The 26,986-nt window shown below is 40.7% G+C and overlaps 2 protein-coding genes across 5 annotated transcripts; one reads left to right on the top strand and one right to left on the bottom strand.

Moving 5' to 3' along the window:
• Window positions 1–215: 215 nt before the first annotated feature.
• Window positions 216–15,787, bottom strand: ZNF512 (zinc finger protein 512). Of its 3 annotated transcripts, XM_088534040.1 has the most exons (14): window positions 15,721–15,756; window positions 12,805–12,863; window positions 12,207–12,415; window positions 11,231–11,314; window positions 9,427–9,513; window positions 8,087–8,211; window positions 7,647–7,733; window positions 6,460–6,558; window positions 5,019–5,186; window positions 4,207–4,401; window positions 3,427–3,528; window positions 2,078–2,140; window positions 1,488–1,586; window positions 216–1,038 (listed from the first exon to the last, which is right to left on the bottom strand). In XM_088534040.1, exons 1-14 carry the CDS (start codon window positions 15,739–15,741, stop codon window positions 736–738), a joined length of 1,701 nt encoding a protein of 566 aa, XP_088390166.1. In that variant the 5' UTR covers window positions 15,742–15,756; the 3' UTR covers window positions 216–735. The 3 variants fall into 3 exon arrangements, with proteins under 3 accessions (XP_088390166.1, XP_088390168.1, XP_088390167.1); XM_088534042.1 differs by lacking the exon at window positions 12,805–12,863 and having other exon boundaries at window positions 15,721–15,787; XM_088534041.1 differs by lacking the exon at window positions 15,721–15,756 and having other exon boundaries at window positions 12,207–12,429; window positions 12,805–12,883.
• Window positions 15,788–15,960: 173 nt separating this feature from the next.
• GPN1 (GPN-loop GTPase 1) lies at window positions 15,961–26,601 on the top strand. 2 transcript variants are annotated; one of them, XM_088534045.1, is made up of 14 exons: window positions 15,961–16,056; window positions 16,130–16,223; window positions 16,710–16,749; window positions 17,437–17,503; window positions 18,251–18,288; window positions 18,825–18,903; window positions 19,007–19,101; window positions 20,103–20,148; window positions 21,593–21,739; window positions 21,871–21,953; window positions 23,031–23,070; window positions 24,192–24,282; window positions 25,660–25,770; window positions 26,408–26,601. In XM_088534045.1, exons 1-14 carry the CDS (start codon window positions 15,988–15,990, stop codon window positions 26,497–26,499), a joined length of 1,092 nt encoding a protein of 363 aa, XP_088390171.1. In that variant the 5' UTR covers window positions 15,961–15,987; the 3' UTR covers window positions 26,500–26,601. The 2 variants fall into 2 exon arrangements, with proteins under 2 accessions (XP_088390171.1, XP_088390172.1); XM_088534046.1 differs by lacking the exon at window positions 16,130–16,223 and having other exon boundaries at window positions 15,988–16,056.
• The last annotated feature ends 385 nt before the right edge of the window (window positions 26,602–26,986 follow it).

Genomic DNA, 26,986 nt, shown 5'->3' on the forward strand with positions numbered 1-26,986 from the left:
TCCAGTGCTACTGAAGACATATGCCAGGGGAACATCAGACTTCTGACCAGGATGATAATGATATCCCATCACTTCGAAAAAGAGCAGAGATCATGCCCTGCTGGCTGCTGCTGAGCTTGGGCACCTGAGCACAAAGCACAGGCCATGCTTGTGCAGCACACTAGAGTACGTGCCAGGAAGGTATGTGCTCCTCTATGGCAACCTTGCCAACACACAGGGCAAGCTAAAGCCTTTGCATTCTGCACAGTGCTGCTCAGTTTGTGAGCATATTGTGCAAGAAAGAGGATTTCTTCCTCAGAGACCTAAATGCAGTGCAGTGCTAGTCAGCCTCTTGGAAAAAACTGTCACAACAGAGAACCCTGCTCTCACCCATCAGAGGAAGATGACAAAATAGAGACAGCTGCTACACTGGAAATCACTAAACAAGCAAGTAATGTGACCCAAACTGAGACCACAGCTAGGGCATGAGCTACACTGCCTACATATACTGCTAGTGCCACTGCCCCAGGGAACTACACCAGAAGAGGCAGTCCCTATATCACAGCTTTGGTTTACAGTCTCTCATAACCAAGCAGATGCGACAGTTGCAAAAATCAAGGTCACAGAAGTTAGGAGAGAAATCGCAGTCCCAAAGACATTCAGTTGCTTATGTTAGCACTGTGGGTCATAAGCCTAGCAGAAGTGGGGCTTGTAACTGAAAATTTTGGGGATTACTTCTCCTTTTCCTCCAGAGACTTACTTCCGGCCTTGTTTGCGGCTGGTTTTGGGAAACTCCGCTCTCTGCGCAACTTGGGGCTCTCCCTCTTCACTACTCTCGCTCTCGTCCACCACCTGCTTTGGGCGACCCCTCTTATTCTTCCTGATTTTTTCAACTCCAACACTGGGGAGTTTCTTGGCAGACAAGGATCCCGTTTTCTTCTTTTTGCCCTGAGTCAAAGCATGTTTCTTCCGTCGTTTCCTCTGCTCTTCTTGTCTTTGGCGGTTTTTCATTAGCTTCTCAAAGCTCTTGGTGGTAGTTGTATTCACATCAAACCAGTCCTGAGGGGTTTAGAAGGCAACAGGTTGGTACTGGCAGTGGAAATATCAATACCAAGTCTATATAGGCTCATATTAGAGCTGCCCATGGGACAATAGTTTATTGAAATATTAGATCTGGAAAAGCAGCTAAGAAAGCTCTTTTCTTGGGAACCACATATGAGGTGTCACTCTGCCCCAGAGGAATCAGATTTGGTTTAGTAATTGACTAATAGCATGGGAAACGCTGAAGAGCAGCAGCTTGGGACCAGACATGTTACATGATACAGCACTTGTTCCCCAAACAAATGCACCAGAACAGCTGTATTTAGGCAGATCAAAGGCCAGTCTAGCCTCTTTCCAACAGTTAGCAAGGAAAAATCCAACAAGGCAAGTATCCAACATTTTCTTCCCAAAATACCCTCCCATCTTCACAGTTTGGGATTTGGGGACTTCCACTATGCCAGCCTTACCTCAGCATGCACAGAGTTGATGTGATACTTGACCCCGCTCTCTGAAATAAATTCCTTTTCACAAAGGAGACATTTGTATTTACCAGCCACAAAGTCTCCCTGGCACAAGAACAAAACAGAATAAGAAAAAAAAATCACCTGTTACTGCACAGAAGGCAGATGCACCTATATACATTATACTTGATCTTTAACAGCTATAACCCATCATTGAAAGTAGAATGTCTTATTCATTCCAGACTGAACATTGTAGGACAAAAGCACTGACATTACCAACAAATTATGCCCACAAAGGATAGGATTACCCTGCAAGATGTTGCAAGGTCTAAGGCTGTACCTGGAAAAAGCACTTTTGTAGCTGTGAATCTACAGGTAGGACTGCAAGTACAATAAAACGTACGACATGAAGATGTTCCCTCTTTGCCTCGAACTGTGTTTGCAACAGCAGACCCCCTAGTACACAGCGAAGCATGCAAATTGGGGGAAAAAGAATCAGATTAGAGGGTGGCAGAACAGCTTAAAAAGGAGATACCTAAGGACAGGGCAGCCAGTCTGTAAGTATAAAACAGGTTGAGTACAAAGATGCTACTAACCAAGGTACACGTGCCAAGGTGAGATTTGAGTCCTGAGACGCTCCCGTATACAGACTCACAACCCTGAAACAGGAGAGAAATGCGTGTGTCAGAAAAACTCTGGTATGGAAATTCTTCCTGTACAAGAACATTTCTCTGGGATGCTCTTTCCAAAGGCATAAGAGGGGTAGAGGAAATGAGATACCAAGTCCTACAAAACCAAAATGCTTGTAGCAAAGACGACATTTACAAGGCAGTTAAAATTTTAATAAATTATACATTTTCAGTTTCTGGGCACATGTGTAGACATTATAAAGAGATCCCTGCCACACAGACACATTCACTATTAAAAGCTTGAGTAATATGATAGTTTGCATTTTGCCTAAAGGGCAGCAAACAGATTAATTCAGAACAAAGCACAGTGGGAAGTATAAGACACTATAATCTCTCTTGCTTTGCTTGTGCCTCTGGTGGCACTGAGTGAAGTACAGCATCGGAAATCAACAGTCCCATTTACATTCTGCAAAAAAGGGCATCTCTAAGGGCCTACCCCATGCGGGTCTTTAAGTATGAGTCTCGGGATACGAGATCACACACCTGGAAATAACAGAACCCTGAAAGTTGGTGACAGAGTGCCAGAGGGAAGAGAACAAACAAACCAAAAAAAACACTCTTATCTCTGCTCCAATCCCAGACAAAAGCCACTGCTGACCCTTAGGTTTCCAGCAGCATAAGCCAGCCTAATAGCCAAAGAGCAAAGTAAGCAGATGCCTGCGTTCCTGCAGAGAGGTACCAATCGTTTCCACCAAAGGGCCCAGTTCTTCTCAGTGAATCTGACTGTTACAACATTGTAGGATTATAAGAAACTACATACGAGCATCCCTAGATCAGGATGACAGAGTGCCATGCATGAAGCTGTTTTGGGGGCCATTTTCAGCCTTCAAAATAAGACTTGAGTGTTGGGCCAAATAAAACAGTCCTTCGGCCCTCAGATTTTCCTCTCCTTCTCCCTTCTTCTATAATTAGGTTTGCTGCACCTGCTAGCTTTACTGCAGCAGGGGCCTGTCTTTTTTTTTTTTTTTTCCTCTCCACTGATAAGCCAAATCTTCACTCACACCAACTCCTGGCTGGATGTGAAGCTCTATCAATCGGACACCAAATTGCTAGCTCTGAAGTAGGCAGACACCTCGTCAGAGGGAGGCAGCAGTCCAAACAGAGTCTTGGTTATACTGAGCAACTATGCTGAGATGGAGCACAATTTATCTCCTGCAGACAGAGATAAACTGCAGTTTGAATGCTGTGGAAAGTTGTTGGCTCATGCAGGCCTGAAACCTGTTCCTTTTGAGGCTTTGGAAAGACTTAAGGCTTACCTCGTTTGGGCAGTGAACTCTTCTGTACATCTTTATCTCTGTTTTCCATTTGCACAGCACATCTTGACTAAAGGTAGGCAGTCCCGGACGAGTGTATTTCAGCTAAGACAAAGAGATGGAATCAAAAGGTAGAAGAAATGACAGCTACTCAGACTGTCAAGTACATATTTCCTTCTCTCTCAAGCTGTGAAACAGAAGTGCTATTTCTCCTTCTATTCTAACACCCAAACTCTCAATATATAACATTCTCCTGTCTCGCTGTCTACAAACATGACCGATTCTGAAAATTCCCTACAATCCTGGAATCCAAAACCTCCCATAATTTAGACTACAATTCCTCCAAACATATTCATCTCAAAGACATAAATCATCCTTTCCCTCTGGGTTTCCTTTACTGCCTATATGATGCTCCTGGATGCTCTGAAACTTGAAAAACTAGGAAATACTAGTGCTTTGGGGCAGTGATCTCTATGACTTTTGAGCAATATATGGCTTCTAACTACCATTACTGCTTATGCCCACCGAAAACGAAGTACTACAATAGTACTTCAAGGTGTTTAAAGTCTTTGTATCCTATCTTGCTAACATGGATAACCACGGCAATTAACAATTTTAGGCTAAGATGACAGATAGAGAAAAACCTGATGCTCTTCACAAGACATTCCTCCATATTGCTTTCTGTGGGTCATTACATCCTGGTAAAACTGAGTAGATGCCAGCGAAAGACTCTTCTGCTGTAGAGAAGACTCAAACTTTACATAGCATTCTAAGGCATTGCACCTTGCGATCATCTGGAATCAAGTCCCGCAGCACTTTCCTCTTGGGCCATTCTTTGGCCAGCTCTTCTCCGGCTAACTCGTGGAGATAGTAGATTGCCACCTTTGCGGATCTCCTCTGAACCCTGCCTGTGCTATCTGACTCCAGTTTATTTTCCTTTGAGCTCTCTGTTCTTCTCTCTTCATGGAAGAAAGCAACCTGCAAGGAAAAGCCAAAAAAGGTGAGTCTTTCTCACTAGTTCCTACCTGAGCTACTGTGAACAAATTCAGATTCCTGTCAGAAATACTGCCCCACCTGTCGATTACTGTCACAGATACAAGACAGAAGTGTATCTTACCAAAATCTGTTCAGACACAGTAGGAAGGTTTTAGCAGAGAGCTTCATGTGGCCATTGGCCTTGAAAGGATACCACATCTATCTCTGTAAAATCCTCAGAGAAATCAAGCATGGTTGCTTGATTTCCTATTCTGTCACAGAATTTAGTCTTTTAAAAGCAAAGGAAAGTGTAATAGGAAGCTCCCAAATTAGACATGGTAACATTTTTCTATGCAGCAGAAGTCAGGTTAGGGAAAGATTTATCGCTATAACAGTGATTTACTGTTACAAACTTCATCCTTATCACAGAACAGGCACAGCTGTTCTGTTCCTGTCAAAAGGAAAGGGACAAGCACTCCAGCAGTACTCTAAAGAAGCAGAAAATGCAGATATTTGCTACCTCTTAGTACCTCTTAGTCTCAAGTCAGAAATGATCTCAAGTATATGAAGGAGTAATTAGCTCCCACACCACCCTGGTAACTATGGCAATTTGCACTTACTGGCCCATGCTTAGATCGGAGGTGGTAGACAAGTCCTGCCTTTGATTTGTATGCCTTTCCACAGTGATGGCATTTCATAGCCATTTTCTCCAGCTCAGAGGCAGCCTTCCCACACTTTTTAACATGATATAGGTATCCCATTACGCTGGTGAAGCTGCCTGTGCAACCCTGTCAATGCAGAAGAAAAATCCATTGAGCAAATTCTCTTGAAATGATTAACAAACCACTGTGTATAGAATCAACAATTTGTTGACCAAAGCACTATTATTTTTCTGCCAGACAAGAGACAATTAGGTAACACACTTTTAAGTTTGTCTATTCAGGTAGAAAAAAAAATGGGAAAGATTTGGCTGAAGTTGGAAGAAATTATTTCCTACAATGCTTGACTGGTTGGACTCTCCTCGATCTCAGCAGTATTAGAGAAATTGTTAAATAAAATTTAAGATATCCCTAGGATATGGTTCATGTCTCCGTCCACAGAGCAGGACAACAAAACCTCCAATGCTTTCCTGTGTAGACTTGGTAGAAAATTTCCTAGCCCAGAAACCAGCAATGAACTTAAGCTTGGGCTTTGGAAAGGACAAAGCAAGCATACATTAGCAAGTTTTATATACATACATACAGACAGACAGACAGATAGATATATAGATAGGTGAAGACACTAATGTATCAAATACTGAAGGGTATTTTACCACAAACTGATTTTTCTAATTTCTGGTCAATTAGACAGTATTCTTCACCTATGTATGTCACTGCACCTTAAAATAATGGAAAGCACTTGGCACTCCATATCTTATTTAGAAGACTATTTCAGAATTGCATTCTTCAGGGTGGTTAAAGTGTTTCTGTTAATTTAACAACCTTAATATATTAATTAATAGTTTATAATACTGTCACATAGTAAAAGGATTATTCCTTACTTCTTCTTTGACATCCTCCATTGAATGTATTTATAAATGTAGATTGAACAAGGATATGACTTTACATATTTTGTCTAAATAAGCCATTAAAAATTGTAATCAAAAAGTAAAACTCTGTTTTAACCACCCTATAACCCTCCCTTTCAGGGTCAGAAGGAGGATGTGACAGACTCAAAGGCCGATGTTCTTCCTAATATAAGCAGGAGAATGTCACTCATCGAGTCATGTGTGAAAACTTCCAGTCAAGCTGGTGTTCACCAGACTCCCACTTTGCTTAGTGAAGAGGTTATCAGTCACTTCAATAATTATTTTTCTATTTTTCTCAGTGCTTCACACTTGCTTGGAGGAAATTCTCCTGGCTTCTTGCTGCTTTCCTGGTAACACAGTAGCCCTCTGAATTCCCAAGGGCCTACTTTGTTTTGTAAGCATAGTTACAGCTTTGAAACAAATCCAGCTTTTATTGGATCCAAAAGCATAGCCACAGGAAGTCTTACAGCACTCTATACTCGTGAGGTGCTTACCTCCCTTGCACACTTCAGTTTTCCCATAAGCTTCAAAACCTTCCGAAGGCGGTCTCGCTCACGCTGCTCATCTACTTCTCCTCCCTCCTTCACAAGTGGCTAAAGTAAGGCAAAGAGAAGAAACAGAAACAAAGGAGGCGTGGCAGTCTTTCTCATAGTGAGTTCACTATTTAGCACACCACACAAAAAAAGAAAGATTTTAAACTAATTAAATCTCTGAACTTAGGACTACAGAAATATATGCAATACAATGATCTCTGGCTATGTACCAAAATAACTGAACTGGCTTTTAAAGGGAGTACTCAAAGCCACTCTACAATTGGCAACTTTAACATTCATATAACTATCTACAAAGCCTTGAAAGAAATAATCTCAAACTATAGCTCCTGGGTGCATGTTTGTATCATAACTTTTCCCCACAAGTGCTTTTGGGAAGTGTCGACTCATTTTTGTCACATAGTTTTTAACATTTACTGGTCCTAGCATTTCAACTTAGCCTAACTAAAGCCAAGAAGCTAAGCTGGATCACTGCCAGTGAGAATTATTAATGTATGCCAAACTACAGCACAAGATCTTTTCTATCTCTAATAGATATTGAATATTATTTCCTATATTATCTTATATTAAATATTACACCTGAACTGACTAAGAAAATTGAAATTGTACTACAGACCTACTCCTCAGGACCAGAAGGACCACAGCACTAGGTACTATGTTAAATAACAAAAATAACAGTAGTGGTTAGGTTACCGTAACCTCTGAACAACCTTTCCAAAAGTTTTAGTTCTTGATAACTAGAATGTGAGCACAGTCTTCTCTGTAGTAATAGCGAAGCATAAAGAATTAAAAACTGGTCTGCTCTGGGTGTAGAAAAATTCTACTTTCTGACAAAGAATGAGAAGTCATTCATATTCTAATATATTTTTTCTCTGATATTTTTATGCCCTTTTGTGTGATATATTACTAGTTTAAAAGAAATTCAAGCCCTCTTAAAGGTAGCACATCTACCATCTTGAATAATGGTTACCACTTTTCCAAGTGTCTACTCTTGCACATAAAATAATAGCCAAGACTCAAACAGCCACAATATTTGAAGAAGCACACGATACTCGGTGCCTGTGCACATCAGGAAAAAAATAAGGACTGTCTTGCCTCTAAAACTTCTGGATGCACAGAAGTTGTCTTACCTGATTGTTATGGTCTGCCATGACATGGTATTTCATTCCTCCCAAAGACTTTAGCTGCTTCCCACAGTGATGACAAGTGAACATTTCCTACAAACAAGGACATGGGATACACGACTGCAAAACAACAAAAGCACCAACAGACTCTTTGGGTGAACATAATCAGAGAGCAGAACATCTTATGTGGGCCTAATAACTGCCTCTTAATAACAGAACAGAGTCCATGGAGCTAGAACTTTAGGGGAAGAAGGAAATGTCTACATCTTTGTTCATTATCCAAAGCCTGAAGCAAGAAACTCCAACTGCAGCCCCTTAAATAGGCTGTTGTTTAGATAGATGATGAAGATAAAACTGTTTTTAACTGCACTGTGAAACAATAGGCAGGCTCTTCTATTGCTAAAGAAAAGATTAAAGAAAACAGCGATCATCTTTCTTTATCTTACCTGCCTGCAATTTGCCATATGTTTCTTCAGTCCTTCTACAGTCTTTCTCACCACAGCCCTGCATGTTGGACAAGTAGCTCGGCCTTTGTCTCGAATTTCCAAAGACCACTGCTCTTCCACACTACCTGTTAAAAAAGGAAGTTTGGAACGGAACTGCAAGCACAAAATCTTATTTTTCTTCTTCAACATGCCCAATGAATTCTAAAAGAAAACTGGTCATGTGCTACTAACCTCTTGTCCAGTAACATTTCAACAATTTTATTTGGTTTGCGGTTTACATTTCATATGACAAGCCTCAAATCACTCTTTTGTGGAAACTATTTGACTAAAACCTCCGGTTACTACCTTCCCTTTTGAGGAGAGCTCTACCATACATTCAGTAGAGATTCTTCCTTTGTTCATTTCCATTACACAACAACTGTAGCACGCACGATAAACTTTTCTTTTGGCAAAGAGGCCTTTTGTGAAAGCCACAGATGTGACAGTTTCAAGACAAAGTCCACAATTCAATTCTACTAACCAAATCTTTAAAATTTCACTAGTGTTAAATAGAGGTTTTGGCACTGCAGGTGAACAGAACTGTACCATCAGGCCAAATCACTCAAGAGATGGGGAGAAGTAACTTGTCAGGCATGGTTTCCATTTCCTGGCTCCTTTTTGTTTTGGCCACAAGGATTATAAATTCTTAAAACTCTTTTTCAGGAAGAAGTGGCTTTACAGCCAGCTGCTTGAATTCTTATCATTATGATATCTAAAAGCTTTTCTCCTTGCCAGGTATAAACAAGCAAGGGTTGCCCCTCTTGAGACGGCTGAATTGAACAGCACTTGGGAGAATGCTTGGGTAGTAGTGACTGCTGTGAATTATGCATATCAAGTCATGCCACTTGCAGATTCAAGGCTGATATTATATTTTCCAGGAGTGACTGTTTGAGTCTATGGCTACCAGGTTATCAGAAGAGTTGTTCTGGCAGCAGCGTCTACATAGTTCTTTTTGGAAACACATTCCATGTTCTGCTGAGTAAAGAAGCATATATTTTTAAGAGCTTTAGACTGAAACTATTTCAATAGGCTTTTGCTCCATTCAAATGTGATCTCCCCTGGCCCCATTACTGCAGTGATTTTAAGACAAAACCAGGTGGAACTATCCTGTTAGGCAGAAATATTTTCTGCAATAATGACAGAGTGTCCAAAGGACAGTACCCATTTCTTCCCTATTAACAGTAAAGTGAGCAACAAAAATGGAAACATGGAGACGCAGCCATCAATCAGACTCAACTCTAAGAACTGCATTTATCTCTTATCTGCTTTATAAACAATTCTGAACAACTGCTCCATCTTACCCGTGCTATAAGTTTGTGGTTCTTTCTGAACAGAGTGAACTTTTCTTCTGGACTTTTGTTGTGCTCCTGCTTGCTGTTTTCTTCCTGCTGTAACACAAACAATAGAGATCATGAGAGTTAATTCTGTGAGCCTTTTACAAAAGTGAAGAGCTTGCCTAGGAGACCCCTATTCAATCCATCTCAAAGGGGCCATCAGCAAGGAGCCACTTCCTTAGAATTCTTTTTAGTAATTTTAAAAAAATACATTCCCTCGTCTCTTTCAAAACTGATAATTATATTTAATGAAGAAGAGATTATAGTCAGAATTAATTTGCCACCTGCTAGGTATTATTAAAATGTATGTTTCATCCATAAACTTGCACTTTCCAGCAAAGTCTAATCTGCAGATTATTTCCAATCTGACAGGCCCAAAACACCGGATCAAAGGCAATTTTAGGATCCAAGAGATAATTTTTTCCCCCCATAAAAATCCACCCAGATTTGCCCGAAGTGTAAGACATAGAAAAATATTAAAAGAACATAAAATTAAGGTATAATAATTACAAAAGACCACATTAAAATGCTAAATTCTTGGGTTTAATTCTATGAGAATTTTAACTCTTATTCCAAGATATTATTCCACTTCCTTTAATGAAGCTGCACAAGGTATGGCATCAAAGTACCACTAGTAACACTTGCCAAACAGATTTTGCCTTGACGCCACTGAAGACTGGCTTTATTATACACTAGGAGCTAGGATGCTGTTAATTATTTCTCTATCTTTCCCAGTAATTCACATTAACAGTTTCCCAAACAAGCCCCTGCTACAGCATCTCCCAATTACCTATTTTTAGAGAAAAATCTATTCAGCCAACAGTAGGCATTAGTCCCATCCAGGTGTTTGTAATCAGCATGATAAACAACACTGAGGATGGGAACTCTTCACATTGAAAAAAACAACACCATTCACTGTACAGCTAAGCCAGTCTAACAGCCAATTGACAATAAAATGGACAGTCCCATTCCTGCCCCCCGCCCCCCCCCCTTTTTTTTTTTTTTTTTAAGACTAAACAACTGTAACTCTTTCAATCTATTCTCAGGAGTTATGCTTCTTGCTCTCCTCTACATTCTCTTTAGTTGGCCTACATATTTCCTGAACTGCACTGTCCAGTGCTGAAAACTACTCCAAGCAAGGCCCTACAGTAGAGCAGAATTACTTCACACTTCTTGTGGTCTACGTTCCTTTTCTGTATCTCAATAAAATGTCTTTTTCAAAAAACATGACAATGTTTGCCTCTATTCAGCTTGCCATCATAAGACCCTAATCGTTTTCAGAAGAACTGATACCTAGCAAGCTGTTCCTTCTTTTGAATATTTAACTACAGCATCTTTCATTTTCCACTCTGTATTTCAACCTGTCTTTTAGACCGTTTGTGTAATGTGAAGACTAGTTGAGTGTGATTTGTTCTTACCAAACTCCCATTACTGTCACCATGTCCTCATTAGCCTCCAGAGGCTTACAAGTAATTTGCATGATTATTTTTTCAAATATTTTGGGGGAAACTGAAATGAATGTCTAGTCTATATTTCCAATGCACTCCTTTTCTTTTTCCTCTGTTGAAAAATAGGATTGTACTTCAAAAGAGACTAAAATTAGAACAATCACCTGCTACTGCAAAACAGAAGATAGGCCACAGTTCCATACAGTAAGACTCACAGAATCAGAAATGGAGGTCAGGAAATGGCAGAGGACAACATTTGTGCAGAAAGGGAGTCAAAAGTACCCGGAGGCTTGTAACTAGAAATTACATGTTATCTGTATTACCAGAAATCTTTTGTTTCTTCTTGGGGGAGTCTTTAAGATCTTCATCTTCCTCAGATTTCCTCTTGCCTTTCAACACTACTTCACCTGTTAACAAGAAAGAATGGAAATACTTAGTCTGGACAACAGCTTTGTGTCTGTCTGCTGTCTCAGTTTCTCTTCACATCAGTAATTCCGAAGGAAAAAAAAATAGTTTAAGTTGCTTTCTGTGTATCATCTAGACACCAGTGAGAAGGACAACCTTCTGAGTCAGTAACTCTGAGCCATTCCATATTCCTTAGAGGAAAAAACCCATAGCCTGCAATTTCCTGATATAGAAGAAACAGTATCTACCATAGCATGGCTTGGGAAAACAGTAATACTCAGGACAAGGAGGGAACACAGAACAAGATGATGAAGAAAGAGCAATAGGAAAGATGGATGTTTTAGCTCTCAGCCACATGAAAAGTTTGGAAAACAGCTCCTAGTTTGGAAAATTTGAAGGTCCCTGCTTTACTACAGCAATGTAAGAGCCAATCTACAGTACCCAAACCACTGTAAATCAGAAAGTGGTGACAAAAAACAATTGTCCTGATGACTGCAATCCGGAATACTGCTGGAGGTCCACTTTTGTACATTTTTGGTGTTGCCTTGTTTATTCCTAAAGCTGTAAACGGATTTTCCTGAAAAAACGGGTAAAACCCTTAGACATACTTTTCCTATAGATAAAGCTGAGTTCAGTCACCAAATCGGTAATTTTAATAGCCAAATCACTCATAACACTATGCAGGTTATGCAGACCTGCTCTCACCAGGCAGAGAATTTTACCTAAGTTTCTGCAGTGGAAGAAGTTTCTCTTTCTCTTTCCTAATACGCAAACTGTTACCAAGTTTGGGATTTGCAGCTGAACTTTAGCAAGTCTTTTGAAAATCATACAATCTTTCATAAAAGAATCACCTAGAGAAAAACAGTTTTACACAGAGTCAAGAGTGATGAGTACCTTTTATTCCTGGAGTTTTGTTAATGTTCTTTTTCACTCCTCTCATTTCCAAACAATAAGAAGGCTTGCAAATTATCTGCTTGCTTCCTGACTCTGCACTTTCGTTAACTCGACTCTTAGATGAGGCAGAAGAAACATTGCTGACTGTCTCATCATCGTTATTGTTCAGTCCTGGGACAGTAGTTTCCAGCTCCTCCAATTGCTTAGATCTGAAAAACATCAACTTGAAATCATATATATGTGTATGCATGTATGCACACAAACAAAACCACAATGACTTCACAGACATCCCTCCCATCTTCCCAAGCACTGCTAAAAATTAGTTGCACAGTTCACTGAATTTCCTGAGGTTTGTGAACTGAGATACGCCAGCAACATAAAACATCCTAAACATTATTTTTCCAAACATCTCTTAGTGATTGGCATTAGAAAGCTCCTCAAAAGCAGAAGGGGAAAAAAAAAAAAAAAAAAAAAAAAAAAGAAGATACTGCCTTGGCCCTTCTAGCTGGGCCACTCAGCCCCAACTTAAAAGGTCAAACACAGCTTTCTCATCTTTTTCCTTGCCCTCGGTCAAACTTGACAAGAAACATACACGTACTTTTTGTTTTCCAGAGATCTCTTGACCTTGTGTCGTCGGTGATGCTCAGGCCTGGTATCCTAACAAAGCAGAACAATCCACATCAGCAGCCCATCGTTCCTTTTTTTTTTTTTTTTTTCTTCTTGCATGTTTCATTTTTCAGTTCAACACAATAAACTGTACTTTGAAGATCTGTGCACTATTTCTTTGAAAGGGAAACCACTGTCTTCTGACATAAGGAAATGTTTACCTCTTTCAACTTTATTTGAATTAGAACAGGAATCAAAACAGAGAGAAGGTCCTCCCCAGTCCCCTCCCCATATGAAATTCAATCTCCCCTTGCACTGAAGCATGATGTCTCCAACTTACTCAGCGGTACCTGCTTTCTGCCTAGACTTTAGCACATGGTGAAAATATTAGGATTCTAACCTACTAGCTTTTCCATAGTACTTGTTTTTTTCTTAATGAAATCTGTCTTGCTTTATCCATGTCAAGAATGCTGCCTCTAGCCTCTTCTCAATTTTCTTTTCATGTTTTATCGCAATTACCTTGCCATACTCCATCAGTTGCCTGGATGCTTACTTTATCCACATCTTAAAATCTTTCTTCTTATTTAATAAAGGATTTTTGTCATTTATTTCTTACTACTACTTATGTTCTTATTAAGACACACAATGTAACAGATACCATTGGTGATCCTAAATCAATATAGAACCTATTTGTTGTGATTCAATCTCATGCTTAACTGTGAAACTTGGAAAAGAGATTTTCGTTATAACAATTAGAAAACAAAATAAATGCACAGTAAAAGTATGACATACAAAAACCGTGAGCTGAAAAGGAAGATAAAATCGTCACATATAAGAACTACCTAAGGGACTGAAAATAAGGAATATGCTTAAGTGATCTATCTTATTTATATAGAAATGTAATGTTTTGACTGGATCCATGTGATAAAGTGTTTTAATTATTAGAAGTAAATGCTATAAAGTATCTGAGGAAAACAGTGAATAAAAAATGTGACAGAATATAAGGAAGTCATAAAAAACACTTGTCAGAAGGAGATGCTGAAAAAATTAGCTTTTTTAATAAGATCAGAAACTAGGTGCTTCGAGACAGGTGAAATTCACTACTAAAAATACATGGAAACGCGTACTAGAAAGATTAATCTCAATCTGTTTCATATGCTGCTTCTGCCTTCCAACTGATCTACAGGAACATAAACAATCTAAAAAGTTATGGCTATCACTGTGAGCAGTTGTAATAAATCCCTCCTTATATTGTGGCCAAAAAAACAAAAACAAAAAGGCAAGAAAAAGAAAAGGCAGAAAAAAAAGCAAACATAAAGAACAGTAAAGTTAGTTCTACTATGTGGGCAGGCATAGAGGTACACATACACGAGTGCACAAGTACAGTCTTGCTGCAAGCTAGTAGGTCACTCTCCCCAGAAGCACAACAGCGAGAGGCTCCCAGCCCTGGTACATACCAGGAGAGATTCAGAAAGGAGCACTGCAACTCCAGGACTTTTGGAGCTGCGCCAGGGACGGTCAGGCCCTGCTGGGGCCTCCACACTGGCACCTCTGCTCAGGAGAGCCCAGGGAAGCAGCTGGAGAGGAGTTAACAACTGCTTCAGCAATGCTTAGACATCCATTTCCTGGCTTGGTTGGGAGAAAAGTCAATTTGCATTTCTTTGGCCTGACTTACACACCAAGAGTAGTGCTAACATCAGTGTCTAGGAAGCCTGGAAGAAGCACAGAGTGGTGAGAAGATTAGGAGGTTCGTGATGCTGTGAGAAGGAAAAAAAAAAAAAAAAAAAAAAAAAGATGTGCATAGTCTACCTTTATCAGCTGGCCTAATTCCTCACTGGAGGAAAATGGGCTATTGACAAACATGGCACGTGTCTTAAGATTTTAAAAAAATTGGAAGATTTTGCATAAAACTTGAGAACTAGGATGAAGGATTTAAGGGATGGATAATAAGATGATAACGTGCAACAAAAAGAAGGAAAGTTGAGTAATCTGCTTTGCCTTGTTTTGGAGAAGCCGATTGCAACTGGGAAGAAGATGAAGGACCCATGGGAAGAAGATGAAGGACCCAATGAAAGGTGGGACCTTGTAAAGGGTTAACCGAGCAGCGACTAGGAGTTAACCTCCCCATCTGCTTCTGCTGAAAACCAGGTGAGGATGATTAAGATAAGAATAAGCAAGAATTGTGAAACGAACATTCCAAGCTTGCAAAACAAGAGAACTGTGAGAGAGGAACCAACTGTGAATGCCACAAGACACAATAGGCAGATAAGGAAATTAAGACTGTCTATATAAACGCTGGTCACTGTCCAGAGGAGTGTGGATCTCTGGCCAACTGTAAAAGGTCTGCCGCCGGCCAATAAAAGCTTTTTAACCCACCAGGTTGAGTGTGCGGGTGATACGGACTAACAAAGGGAACTCCTGGAGGAGTCGACGTTTAAAGCCTGGGGTGGGTTTGGTTTATACAGTGTGTTTCCCGCTGAGAAGTCACATAAGCTGTTAGACATGCTGGGGCAAAACCCACGCGAGAAGCCGTTGCTCGGGTGCGGCGGGAGAGTGGCCTCCTCGCGCTCCGCACGAGCTCCCGTCCGCAAAGGAGGTGTCTGAGCGCGGGACAACAGCGCAACGGGGGCCGGGGGAGAATGGGGACGGGCAGGGGCACCGGGCGGATCCCGAGAGCTCCCCACAGCTCTGCCCGCGGCCACCAGCTAAACCCGGTCCCGAGCGCGGCGCCTCCCGCGTTCACAAAGGGGCCCCGCTCGGGTACGCGGTCCAAGCGGCGGTAACGGGCGCCTGGCTCCCCGCGCCCTCCTCAGCCCGCGAGGCCCCTCGTGGCGAGGCGCAGGTTCCGCCGCGACGACCTGGGTGGCTTCCAGCGCCCGCGAGTGCCCACCGGGCCACGAGTGCTTACCGGGCCGCTGTCGCCCCGCATGCTGCCGCCGCCACGTCAACGCGCGCGGCGGAAAGGCCCGGCGCTTCCGGGCGCCTCCTCGCGGCGGCCCAAGCGCGGCGGGGCGCCGCTGCCGCCGCCCGGCTCCTGGCGCGCCGCGCCGGGCGAGGATGTGGGGCAGCTCGCGCGGCGCCCCCAGCCGGCGGCGCGGCGAGGCCCCGGCCGCGCGCGCCATGGCCCCCCGGCGCGGCAAGCCGCGCGCGCCCCGGAAGGAGAAGCTGAGGCAAGATGGCGGCGGCACCGGTGTGCGTGCTGGTGCTGGGTATGGCGGGCTCCGGGAAAACCGCCCTGGTGCAGGTGAGGGCTGGGCCGTGCTGGGGCGCCCCTCGCGCTGCCCCCGCGCGGCCCGACGCCCCTCGTGTTCCCGCAGCGGCTCGCGGCGCAGCTGCAGGCGCAGCGCTGCCCGCCCTACGTGATCAACCTGGACCCGGCCGTGCGCGACCTGCCCTTCGCCGCCAACATCGGTAAGGCTGAGTGCGGCCGCGCACAGCGGCTCCGCCCGTCCAGGGCGGCCTGTGGCGCCCGGGCTTCGGGCGGGCTTCGGGCGGGCAGGTGCGTGAGCTTCCGGCCTCCGCGGCCCAAGCCCCGGCGTGGTTCCCCTGGTAGCGGCGGCGCTGGCGGTACGGGAGCAGCGGAGCCGACGTCGAAGGAAGCGCTGGGGAAGGGGCTCAGCGTGGGCCCGTGGCAGAGCGCCCCGTGCGCTGGCAGCGGCGGGGGAGGCAGCGCCAGGCGCTGCCGCGGGAGCTGCCGTGGCTTGGCGGCAGTGGCGCCCGTGGAGCAGGTGCCCTGTGTTTGTGTGTTCTCTGTGCGATGCATGTGTTGGTGCTGGGTTTGTTGTTGAGGAAAAGGGAAAAGTGCTGGACAAGGAAAAGCATTTTCTTATTAGGGAGTTGATAAAGACAGGTATTTTTAAAGTTATGTCTTTAAGTTATTCACACTTTTCTCTCCAGATATCCGGGACACTGTGAAGTACAAAGAAGTTATGAAACAGTATCCTTTTTTTTTTTTTTAATTACAATCTATGAACCTTCTGAATGTGTAATAAAATAAATTGTCCATCCCTTCTGCACTATAGAATGAAGAGAAGGGCGTGCAATGGCACAGGAAGACTGCTGGTGAATTAGAGCTGGTTCTGGTGCAGTAAATAAAGTATTTTAATAAAATATACTCTCCTTTGTTGAACTTTGAGATCCATATGCGTGCAAAGCATTTTACGTCTTCGTCTTTAGGCTTTATCTTTGATTAGCTGAGTGTCTTTACAAAGCTCATGCCTGTTCTTTCTGTTTAAATTTGCCTAAAAACTATTTTGTTCTGGAAATTCCTTGATTATGTTTTGAAATACGTAATCTTACAAGTTTCAGTGTATTCAGGACATTACCTTACCAAAAAAATTATAAAAGCATAGCAAGTATATCCAAATTTGACAAAGATTGCTTTGATATTTCTCTCCTATTGTTTTCCTGAATGATAATGCTTGGATGATGATCAAGGAAAGGCCTGGTGTATCCCCCTTTTTTTTTTTTTTTTTTCTTTTGTTATGTTATTGCATCACTTAGGAAACTTAATTATGACATTTAGTGACAGTAACATTTTATTTTGCTGCATTGTAAATAACTAACTATTATCAGATTTGAAAAGGAAGTGCTGTGAGGTCTGCTTTCCTAAAAAAGTATTCAGGTACGGTCTGGGCCCAAATGGTGGGATAGTGACCTCTCTCAACCTTTTTGCTACAAGATTTGATCAGGTACGTGTTTGTTTCCATGTGATGCTGTGCTACAGGTTTGTGGGAAACTAATTTATTTCTTGATTTGTACATTCAGAGAGGTTTTTTTTTTTTTTTCTTAGCCATCAATTTTTTTTTGTCTCTGTTCTCCCTCCTGAACAGTGTTTCCTGCAGAGTAGCCGAATTCTTGTTTAAGGGAGATGGCAGTTTTCCATCTTTTTTTTTGTTGTTTGTTTGTTTGTTTTGGGGGGTGTGTGTGAAACTTGGAAGCTGTATGTACATTGACACTTTAGTCTTTTTACATAACTGTTCTGTTGCACTATAAGATTACGGTCATCTTTTAGGTGAATGCTCTGATTCTGGAGTCAAGAAGGTCACTTCTGGGGATCAGTCAGTTATCCAGTATCCCTTGAAAAAACGTTCTCTAGAATCATATTGCCCCCAGTGCTGGAAGCCTTACACAAGACATTGAAATAATTGTACAATCCCTTAGTAAAATGGTAGGGAACAATTGCTTTTACTAATCAGCTTCTTTATCCAGGTAGTAGAGTATGGGCCAAATTAAGGTTATTCTGGCATATGAAGTGTCTAAGCGCTTTCCATTTTCCTTAGTAGGGCATTTCCACACAGTGAGAAGCTTAAGAGCTTTGGTTTGCACATGTATCTGTATGTTTATGCTGATATGCTTTCTATGTACAGAACAATTCTAAAAAATTATTGTTTGGAGCCTAAATGCAAGATACACTGCTTCATTTTCTTTTCAATCAGGTCATGAAGTTTATTGAAAAAAGACAAAATGCATCCAAGTGAGTATACTCTATGAAATATTACTGTTCTGGAATCACTGTGGAAAAAACATGTTGAGATCTAGGGAAAAAAAAAGGTTTTGCATGGTTTCCAGTTATTTTATAAAAAAATACAGTTTAAATTTTAACTCAAAAAGTACATAGTATTAGAAAAGATAAAATAGCTGCTAGTGCCAATCCTGCCTTTTTTTTTTGTCTTGCATTTAACCTATATTTTCCTCATTCACTGTTCAAATATGGAACAAGTAATTCTTATCCTGAGGAGTTTATAATACTAGATATCCATCAATTTGATGCTTTTGACTTTAATGGTATCTGAAGAGACTAATGAGTGTGTCATAGTTGCAGAGTGTACCCAGGAAATTCTCAGGCCTGTCCTTATATCTGTTGCTGTTTGAGAGAAATTTACCTAATTTTTAACAAGTTGATCACGGGATCTGTCTTTCTCAAGTCTCTGGTAATCTGGTTACACGCTTTGTACTTGACTATTTTTCCTTTTTTTTTGTTTTGTTTTGTTTTGAGTGTTGTCTTAACAGGTATGTTATTATTGATACACCGGGGCAAATAGAAGTATTCACCTGGTCAGCATCAGGAACTATAATAACTGAGGCACTGGTAAGGATATTCTACAGAATTTAACAGCAAGACTGTGTGAAGAAAGTGGTGGTTGAATAGCTTCTACTTTTAGCTAAAATAATCTCTTGCTGTGTGTTTCCAGGCTTCCTCTTTTCCATCAGTTGTTGTTTATGTGATGGATACCTCTCGCAGCACTAACCCTATCACATTTATGTCCAACATGCTGTATGCCTGCAGGTAGGAATTACTGAAAATCCATTTTTGATTGCTGTGTCTATCATAACTATTTTGGAGGAGAATATCTGTTTGGATTTCATCTGAGGGACTTTTCAGATGAGGACAATCTATCTCTGTCAATTCCTTGGAGAATGATTGAGAGGAAGGAGTGAAAAGACTGTTTTAGTTCAAGGGAAGGATGTGACCAGACTTTTACAGTGTCTATATCCTGTCTGTTTTCTGGCTCGAATGATGGATTTCTATTATTCAATTTAAAATGGGGCACTTGAATTATTAACTCTGTGAATTACAATGTTTAATTGTAATTTTAATTGTAATGTTTAATTGTTTCAGTTGTTGACTTTGTTAAAGTTTTCTTTTTTTGCTGTCTTTGAGAAATGATGATACTAACTTAGGTTTCTAACAATAGAAGGGTAACATTTTAAATTTCTGTTTATAATCTTTTTATTTACCAACTCTACAGACCCACAAAGTCTCCAAAGAGATTTAAGATGGTATGCACAGGTGTATAGTATTGTGTTGTCCCTTCACACCTAACAAAGTATATACAAGTGGGGACACCTCCTAACAAATGAAAACAAATCATGCGAATAGTGGAGTGTTGGAAATCTGGTGCAAGAAATCTGGTTGAAAATCTGGTGCTTTGTTCAGTAGTTCACTGATCAATCCAAAAATGATAGGTTAAAACCTTAAAAATAACATGAAAATGCAGAAAAAAAGGCAAAAAGTTTCTTCTGAAATTAATGGAAAGTACTAGTCAAACTCAACCATGCCTGTAGAAGGAAATGTTATGTCTTACAGATGTGTGCTGATATTTTGTGGGAGGTATGGGGAAGGAATTCTGGTCAACTTTAGTAAGCAGAATCTGGATTAAAATTGCATTCTAATTCATTCAAAGAAAAGTGTTTTCTTTAGAAAGTCACAAATATATCTGCCTTATGTGTACTTTTCTAATGAGATAGAAATCAGATTTTTTTTAAAGGCTTCTCTTCTCCTTCCAGTATCCTGTACAAAACAAAGCTACCTTTTATTGTTGTCATGAACAAGGTAGGTTGAACCTATGGCTTCTGTGTCTCAGCAGAGCGTTACTCTGTTTATATTGTTTTGCAGTACTGTCTTCCATTAATCAGATTTTCTTGAAGAGAGGATGTGAAGGACCTAGAGGTGAAACACTTGAGAGTGAATATCCATGTCACAGATGTAGTTCTTCCATGCTTTGAAGCTAGCCTTCTGTGACTAGATGGCAGTGTGTGCTGGTCCTGTTCTCCTCTTGTTCTTTTACATGTAGAACATTGGGACCTTGTCCAAAGGAACCCCCCACTGCTTCACCATTCCTTTGATTGATGGCTATGTTTTTCGTATATGCTGTTTTTTAAATGCTGTATCCATGGATGAGTATCCCTTCCTAAAACCTTAATCCTATCCTGTAAGCAAACACAAATCTCCTAACATAAGGTTAGGTTAATTACTGAAATTGTTCTTACAGTTACCTGCTTCCTTGGAACAATTGTCTTAATCATTGTTACAGACAAAATGCAGTAAAAGGTATTTGGTTCTGATCAGTGGCCCTTAGTGTGTCATTGTCTTCGAGTAATCAGTTCCTTATTAGCTTAGGGATACACCTCCATTTTTGTAAAGGCATGCATCTATAGCCTTAAAGAAATGCTTTTGGCCTGGAAAGACGAATTTGGATTTGAAGAGGAATAAAATTAATAGAATATGTAGAGTTGATGTAATTTTATTTACAGAATTGAATCAAGCTAACTGTAAATGGTTAGGATTAGGCCTCTTGAAAACTGTTTTCAGTGCACTCACAAAGCTCTTCAGTAAAACTAGGCAGTACTTACTTATTTTTCTCCTTACTGGGTCTGAAAAACTAAATGTATGAGAGTTTTAGACCCCCAAATTATGGTGCCTTCTTACCAGTTTCCATCCATGGTCTTCTATGAGATTATAATGCAATTATATAATGCATTAGATTATCATTTCCTTAGACCAGAGCATAGCTCACTATATAAAGTTGCTGTATGCTGTTTCCCTATGTGGGCAGTGTCGGTAATTCATGTTTGAATAGTAATTTTTTTTTTGTCATTAATTAAAAAGGCAAACAAGAAATGGTGGTATCTTCTTTGCAGACTATTTTTTTTTTTTGGCCCCAACAGCTTTGGGACCAAAACTGTTTTATAGAGTATACAACTAGTGGATGCCCAGTTCTGGTGAAATCAAAGACATTTTTGTAGCCAGACTTTCAGTTGTTTTCCTTAAAGACACCTTCTTTAAACTGGGATAGTGGGTTTTTTGCTTGTTTAGCGCTTCTGTAGTTGATTTGGTAAAACCAAATGTGCAAACCTTCAGAGCAGGGTTGAACATTTTCTAAAGATAAGTATTTTGAAAGTAAGTTTAAAATGGAAACTGTATATTGGACTTAAGTTATTAAGTGAGCAAAGAGTTTGTCATTTTTGCCTCTGAAAAAGCTCTCTGCTACTTTCAGACCGACATAATTGATCACAGTTTTGCAGTAGAATGGATGCAGGACTTTGAAACGTTTCAGGATGCCCTGAATCAAGAAACGTCTTATGTCAGTAATCTGACTCGTTCTATGAGTTTAGTGTTGGATGAGTTTTACAGTTCACTCAAGGTAATAATCTTCCTTTTTTTACTACCTCTCTTAAAATCATGGAAAAGCTCTTATGAACATGCCTCAGTTTTGGCATGTGTGTGTTTTTTTTGTTTTTGTTTGTTTGTTTTGTTTTTTTTTTTTTTTTGTAGGTGGTTGGTGTTTCTGCAGTGCTTGGCACAGGACTGGAAGAGTTTTTTGTACAGCTTTCTAAAGCTGTAGATGAGTATGAGAGGTAAGGTAGTACTTTGGTCCCTGAAGCAGTGAGTATTTGCTTAAATTACTGATTCTCAATCATTTGATGAGTAATTAAATGATTATTCATTTGATTTGAAGAATTGGTCACTTTCCACAGCCAGAGTCATCTAGGGTGTTTAATAAATTAAGATAAAAGAGTCAGCATAAAAATAACCAGTTAAACCAGTTTAAACAAACTATTCAGTAGTGAATGTTTGAGTTAACTAGTAACATATATATATAAAAAAAAAGCCATCTGTGTCAGTTAAGCAAAGAAAACAAATCTGAAGTCAGTTTTGTCCTCTGATTCCGTAGTCTAATCAAGCTTTGAATTGTCTCCAGAAAACAAACAGATCAATTTGGTAGACTGAATAGGTGTGCAACTTGAAGAATTCTTTGAGAATTTGCTACTTCCTGGATTCCTCCTCATGGGATACTGCACATATATGAAACCAATGGAAAGCAAAATCAGTAATTTGTATTACAGAGAAGTCACCAAAGCATGCTACGGATTATTATCGGATACTTTGCCCACACCATGATTACCTAATTAACAAAGGGGTATCTGTATCTCCTTATTCAATAAATAAAAATTTCATAAGTACTAGAGTGGTATAATACAGTGAAAATCTGTGTAAGATTTTCCTTCATGAGATCCAAATAAATTGTTTCTAGAGGTCTAGTACTACTAGAGAAAAATCTGTCTCTGATCAGAGGAGACTGCTATATCTGCTATTTTATTATGGTAGCGAAATGGTTACCTCTATCTGTCTGGTTTAATTTCTTATCCAGCAAGACTGTACAAGAAGGATTTGCCGTTTTAATTAAGTATTTTTACTTATCTTGCATCCTTCAATTTCAAAAGCCAAATTTGGGTAAAAGTGCCTTAAGACTTCTTGAAACCTCTCTCAAGTATGAGAGCCTAAAAGAACTTTTTGGTTTGGGATTAACCTGGGCACCTCTTCTTGCAGTCAAAATTTTCATGTGGCACTTTAAAGGCAAGTCTCTAGGAAAGCCACTACTTAATATTAAGAATCTATTAGAGTGAATACATTGTGTGTATTTATCTTTACAGGGAATATCGTCCCGAATATGAGCGTCTGAGGAAAACACTGGTAATTATTGCTACTATTGTATGTCCAGACAGTGTATGTATTTAATCTGTAGAGGTTTCTTCCAAACTCAACCATTCCGTGATTGTATCCTGGGATCACTTTCACGCGTACAGCTGCCTCTGTGGGTATTGTTGGGTGGAGGGGTCTAACATTTCATTAATCATGTTCAGTATGAAAAACTCTGTCCTGAAGCTCCTCCTCTATCCCTTTTAACCCTTTGATTTGGTGGAGCATAATTTTTTAATTATTTACTTTATATATATATACATATATATGTGTGTATATATAAGCAAGTCGGAAGTGATTTGCTGAGAGTAACACTATCTTTCCACAGCATTTAAGTGTACTGTTTTGACTTAGTTAATAAAGAAGACCAAATTGAGTATCAAGATCAGTCGCTTTTATTAGTCTTTGAATAATTGTAATGTTTCATAACTTTTTGTTCGTGTTCTCTCTGCTGTCCTAAGCTGTTCTTTTGTCCTTCTTTACTAGCAGAATGCATGTTTTCTAGCATTAGATGAATGAACAGAGTTAGAGCCAAACATAACTGAAACACCAGACACTTGAAGTCTTTTCCTATTACAATTTTGAAAATTAGTTAAGCTTACATTCTTTAAAGAGTTCATTACAAAATGTCTTTGACACAAGTAATTTACTAGAAGAATGATTTGGAAGTCTCCATCACCTATTTCTGGTATGTCTGTGTAGTATATCTGTCATACTTTAGCAGGCACGTGATTCCATGGGGGCGTTTCTTAAGTTTGTCTCTTTTCACATCAAGGAACTTTCAGATGCTGCAATAAATGACAAAATTGAAGGCAGCACATGCTATTCAAAGAAACTAGTTTTTCTGCTCACCTTGACTTCTGGCCGTCCATGAGATGGTTCTTTGCAGGTACAGCTTCACTGAGTTTGGCTTTCGGATAGTCCTGAAGTGTTCTTTGAAGTCCCATCATCCTTGAGGTTGCTTTCCATGGTTATCCAAAAGTTGTCTAACGAAGTGTAATATAAGACCTGTTTGATTCCTGCTTTTTGCCAAAAGGATAGGCTGTTAGGTGCAAGATGTGTTTTATCAGTGTTTAAAATATGATCAGAATCCATATGTTACTTTATACCCACAGGAGAAAGCTCAGAGTAAACAAAAGAGAGAGCAGCTGGAACATTTGTGGAAGGACATGGGAACAGTGTGTGTGCAGAGCAACACACTTGCAGGTACCTTATTAAGAAGATTAACTTTACTGGGAGAAGATTAACTTCACCTGGAAGTCCTGGTGGACACCATGACCATGAGCTAGCAATGTGTCCCTGTGGCCAAGAAGGCCAGTGGTATTCTAGGCTGTATTAAGAGCAGCATTGCCAGGAAGTCAAGGAAAGTGATCCTCCCTCTCTACTCAGCCCTGGTGAGGCTGCATCTGGAGTCCTGTGTTCAGTTCAGGAGTCCCCAGGACAAGAGAGACATGGAGCTGCTGGAGCGAGTCTAACATGGGACTAAGATGATGGGAGCGACTGAAGCATCTCCTCTTTGAGGAAAGGCTGAGAGCTGGGCCTGTTCAGCCTGGAGAAGGGATCTTCTCAGTGTATACAAATATATTAAGGGAGGATGTCAAGAGAAAGGGGCCAGACTATATTCAGTGTTGCCCAATGACAGGACAAGAGGCAATGGCCACAAACTGAAACACAGAAAGTACTGGCTGAATATAAGAAAAAAACTTTACTGTGCAAGTGACAGAGCACCAGAACAGGTTACCCAGAGAGGCTGTGGAGTCTCCCTCTCTGGAGATGTTCAAAACCTGCCTGGATGTGATCCTGTTCAAAGCGGTCTGGGTGCCCCTGCTTGAGCAGGGGGAGTGGACTAGCTCTCCAGAGGTCCCTCCCAACCAACAATGCTGTGACTCTGTGAACTTAAGGAAAAACTTCTTTACTGTGAGGGAGACCGCACCAGACCAGATTGCCCAGGATGATGTGAAGTCTTCATTCTTGGAGATGCTCAGAAGCTGTCTGAACAGGGTCCTGGGCAGCGTGCTCTTAGCGACCCTGCTTGAGCAGGGGAGTTGGACTAGATGATTTCCAGAGGTCTATTCCATTCTTCACAATTTTGAGATGCTGTGGTACTGCAGAGTTTGCTGAAGAGTTTGCCTTGAAATCATATAAAGCTTTTCTCTCTTCACAACAAAAGCATGAAAACTACTACATGTTAGCAATAAGGAATGGGAGGTTAACTCAGTGGGATAGGGTGGACTTGGCTCTCCTAGGATTAGCAGAGACATGATAGGAGGAGAGGAGGAAACCCTGGTGTGTAGATAAAGCAGTGGGCATGCCAGAAGTAATACAGTATTTCAGAAAAGGTGAAGCAGTTCAGTTGGAACATGAGAAGGCTGTGCAATTTACTGAGCTGCTGCCTTATGTGAGGTTCAGTATGATACTGTCACAGTTTGTCCTGTATCTTTGAAGTCTGGAAGCAGCTTCTCTCCCTTTAGCATAGGTATTAATCGCTGAGGTCATTGCACACAGATAGTAACTGTGAGAATGTAAGCTAACCTTCCTTGTTAGCATGAGGTTTTGGATATAGCCATCTCTGTTCCTTTCAAGATTCTGATGATGCTTCTGCAATGGGTCCCTCTGACCTGATCCTAACACGAGGAACCTTTGATGAGGAAGATGAAGAAAGGGAGAGTGATACTGATGACATTGATCATGATGGTAAGGCTGTGTGGGATCTGATTTGGTCTCAAAGCTTCCGGTTTGGTCTGGGAATGCCCTCTGTATTTCATTAACTGTATGGACTATGACAACCTAGAAAACAAGCAAATATTCAGACATCTAAATATAGGTGTCTGAGTCTGGAGCAGAAAACCAGTCTCAATGCTTAGTTCTTTGAGTTTACCCACTAATCATTGCAAAAGTTCAAATGAAAACTTTGTATTCAGGTAATTATTTTTAATAGCAGATATATAACATGCATAAAATAGGCAGTTATAAAGTGCTTGAATCATGCAGTGGCAAATCAAGCTGATCAATACACATTTCATCTTCTTTTTGCTCTTACAGTTTGTGCCCTGGTCCTCTTCTCTTTTCCTGCAACTCCTGGACTTGGAGCACTCTAAGAACTTAGCATGTTCTCTTAGTTTTATAAGTTCCACTCATTTTAGGACCATTTATTTCTTTTTGCTTATAATGAAATGAAGATGAAATATACTTTCTGTGTTGCTCTGATGTAGCACATAGCCCAGTTCAGGCTTTTTTTCTGGAATACAAGCTGGACAAATGCTGAAATAGTACTGAATTTTGACTTTTTTTTTTCCCCCTCTCCCTTCCCTCTTCCTCACCACCCCCATAGTTACTGAGCAGAGCCATGAAGAACCAGCCTTCAGAAATTTTATGGAGGAGACACGGATGAAGTACCAGAGAAGAAGCAACCAGGATGAATGAGGCTCTCAGAAAACAGGGTTTGGAATCCCTTATAGTGAACAGTAAAGGAAGGGCATAATTAATCTTATGCAACCATACGTGAAGTCTTGGGTGTGTGAATAATGTCCTCTGATGTGTTGATATCTTTCTTCCTTCACCTGACTTTTGGTCATGAATTGAAGATCTCATAGCCAACTGACTGCACATTTGGTCATTTGCCACTGTGACTTACGCCACTGGGACACTAAAGTCAGAAGAACCAGCTAGCGCTTCCTTTTGGTCCAAGCTCTCAAGGACTTGAGACAGACTTTCAAACATGTGATCTTTTTGACCTCATGCATCCAGATGTCTCTTTCCTGAAATACCCTCCTGAGAGGCATGCATTTATTTTTCTGATGATGACCCAAAGAAAATCTCTTTCTCTCTCCTTGTTCTCCCCAATGTGTTATGTTTTTGCAGATAAAATGTGAGATCTCTATAGAGTAGATGAAGCTTGTCCACTTATCCA

This window comes from Tinamus guttatus, unplaced genomic scaffold (assembly GCF_059628265.1).
Source record: "Tinamus guttatus ecotype Peru unplaced genomic scaffold, ASM5962826v1 Tinamus_guttatus_pri_ptg000531l, whole genome shotgun sequence".
Classification (NCBI taxonomy): domain Eukaryota; kingdom Metazoa; phylum Chordata; class Aves; order Tinamiformes; family Tinamidae; genus Tinamus; species Tinamus guttatus.

Bases quoted from the DNA above. Each gene is read 5' to 3' on its own strand.
- GPN1 (XM_088534045.1), top strand. From the start codon at position 15,988: ATGGCGGCGGCACCGGTGTGCGTGCTGGTGCTGGGTATGGCGGGCTCC. The intron at 17,504-18,250 runs GTACGTGTTTGT...CTTTTCAATCAG, and splicing joins TTGCTACAAGATTTGATCAG to GTCATGAAGTTTATTGAAAA. The intron at 19,102-20,102 runs GTAGGAATTACT...TTCTCCTTCCAG, and splicing joins AACATGCTGTATGCCTGCAG to TATCCTGTACAAAACAAAGC.
- ZNF512 (XM_088534040.1), bottom strand. From the start codon at position 15,741: ATGCGGGGCGACAGCGGCCCG. The intron at 12,416-12,804 runs GTACGTGTATGT...GATGTTTTTCAG, and splicing joins AGATCTCTGGAAAACAAAAA to ATCTAAGCAATTGGAGGAGC. The intron at 5,187-6,459 runs GTAAGCACCTCA...CTGCATTGACAG, and splicing joins AACTGAAGTGTGCAAGGGAG to GGTTGCACAGGCAGCTTCAC.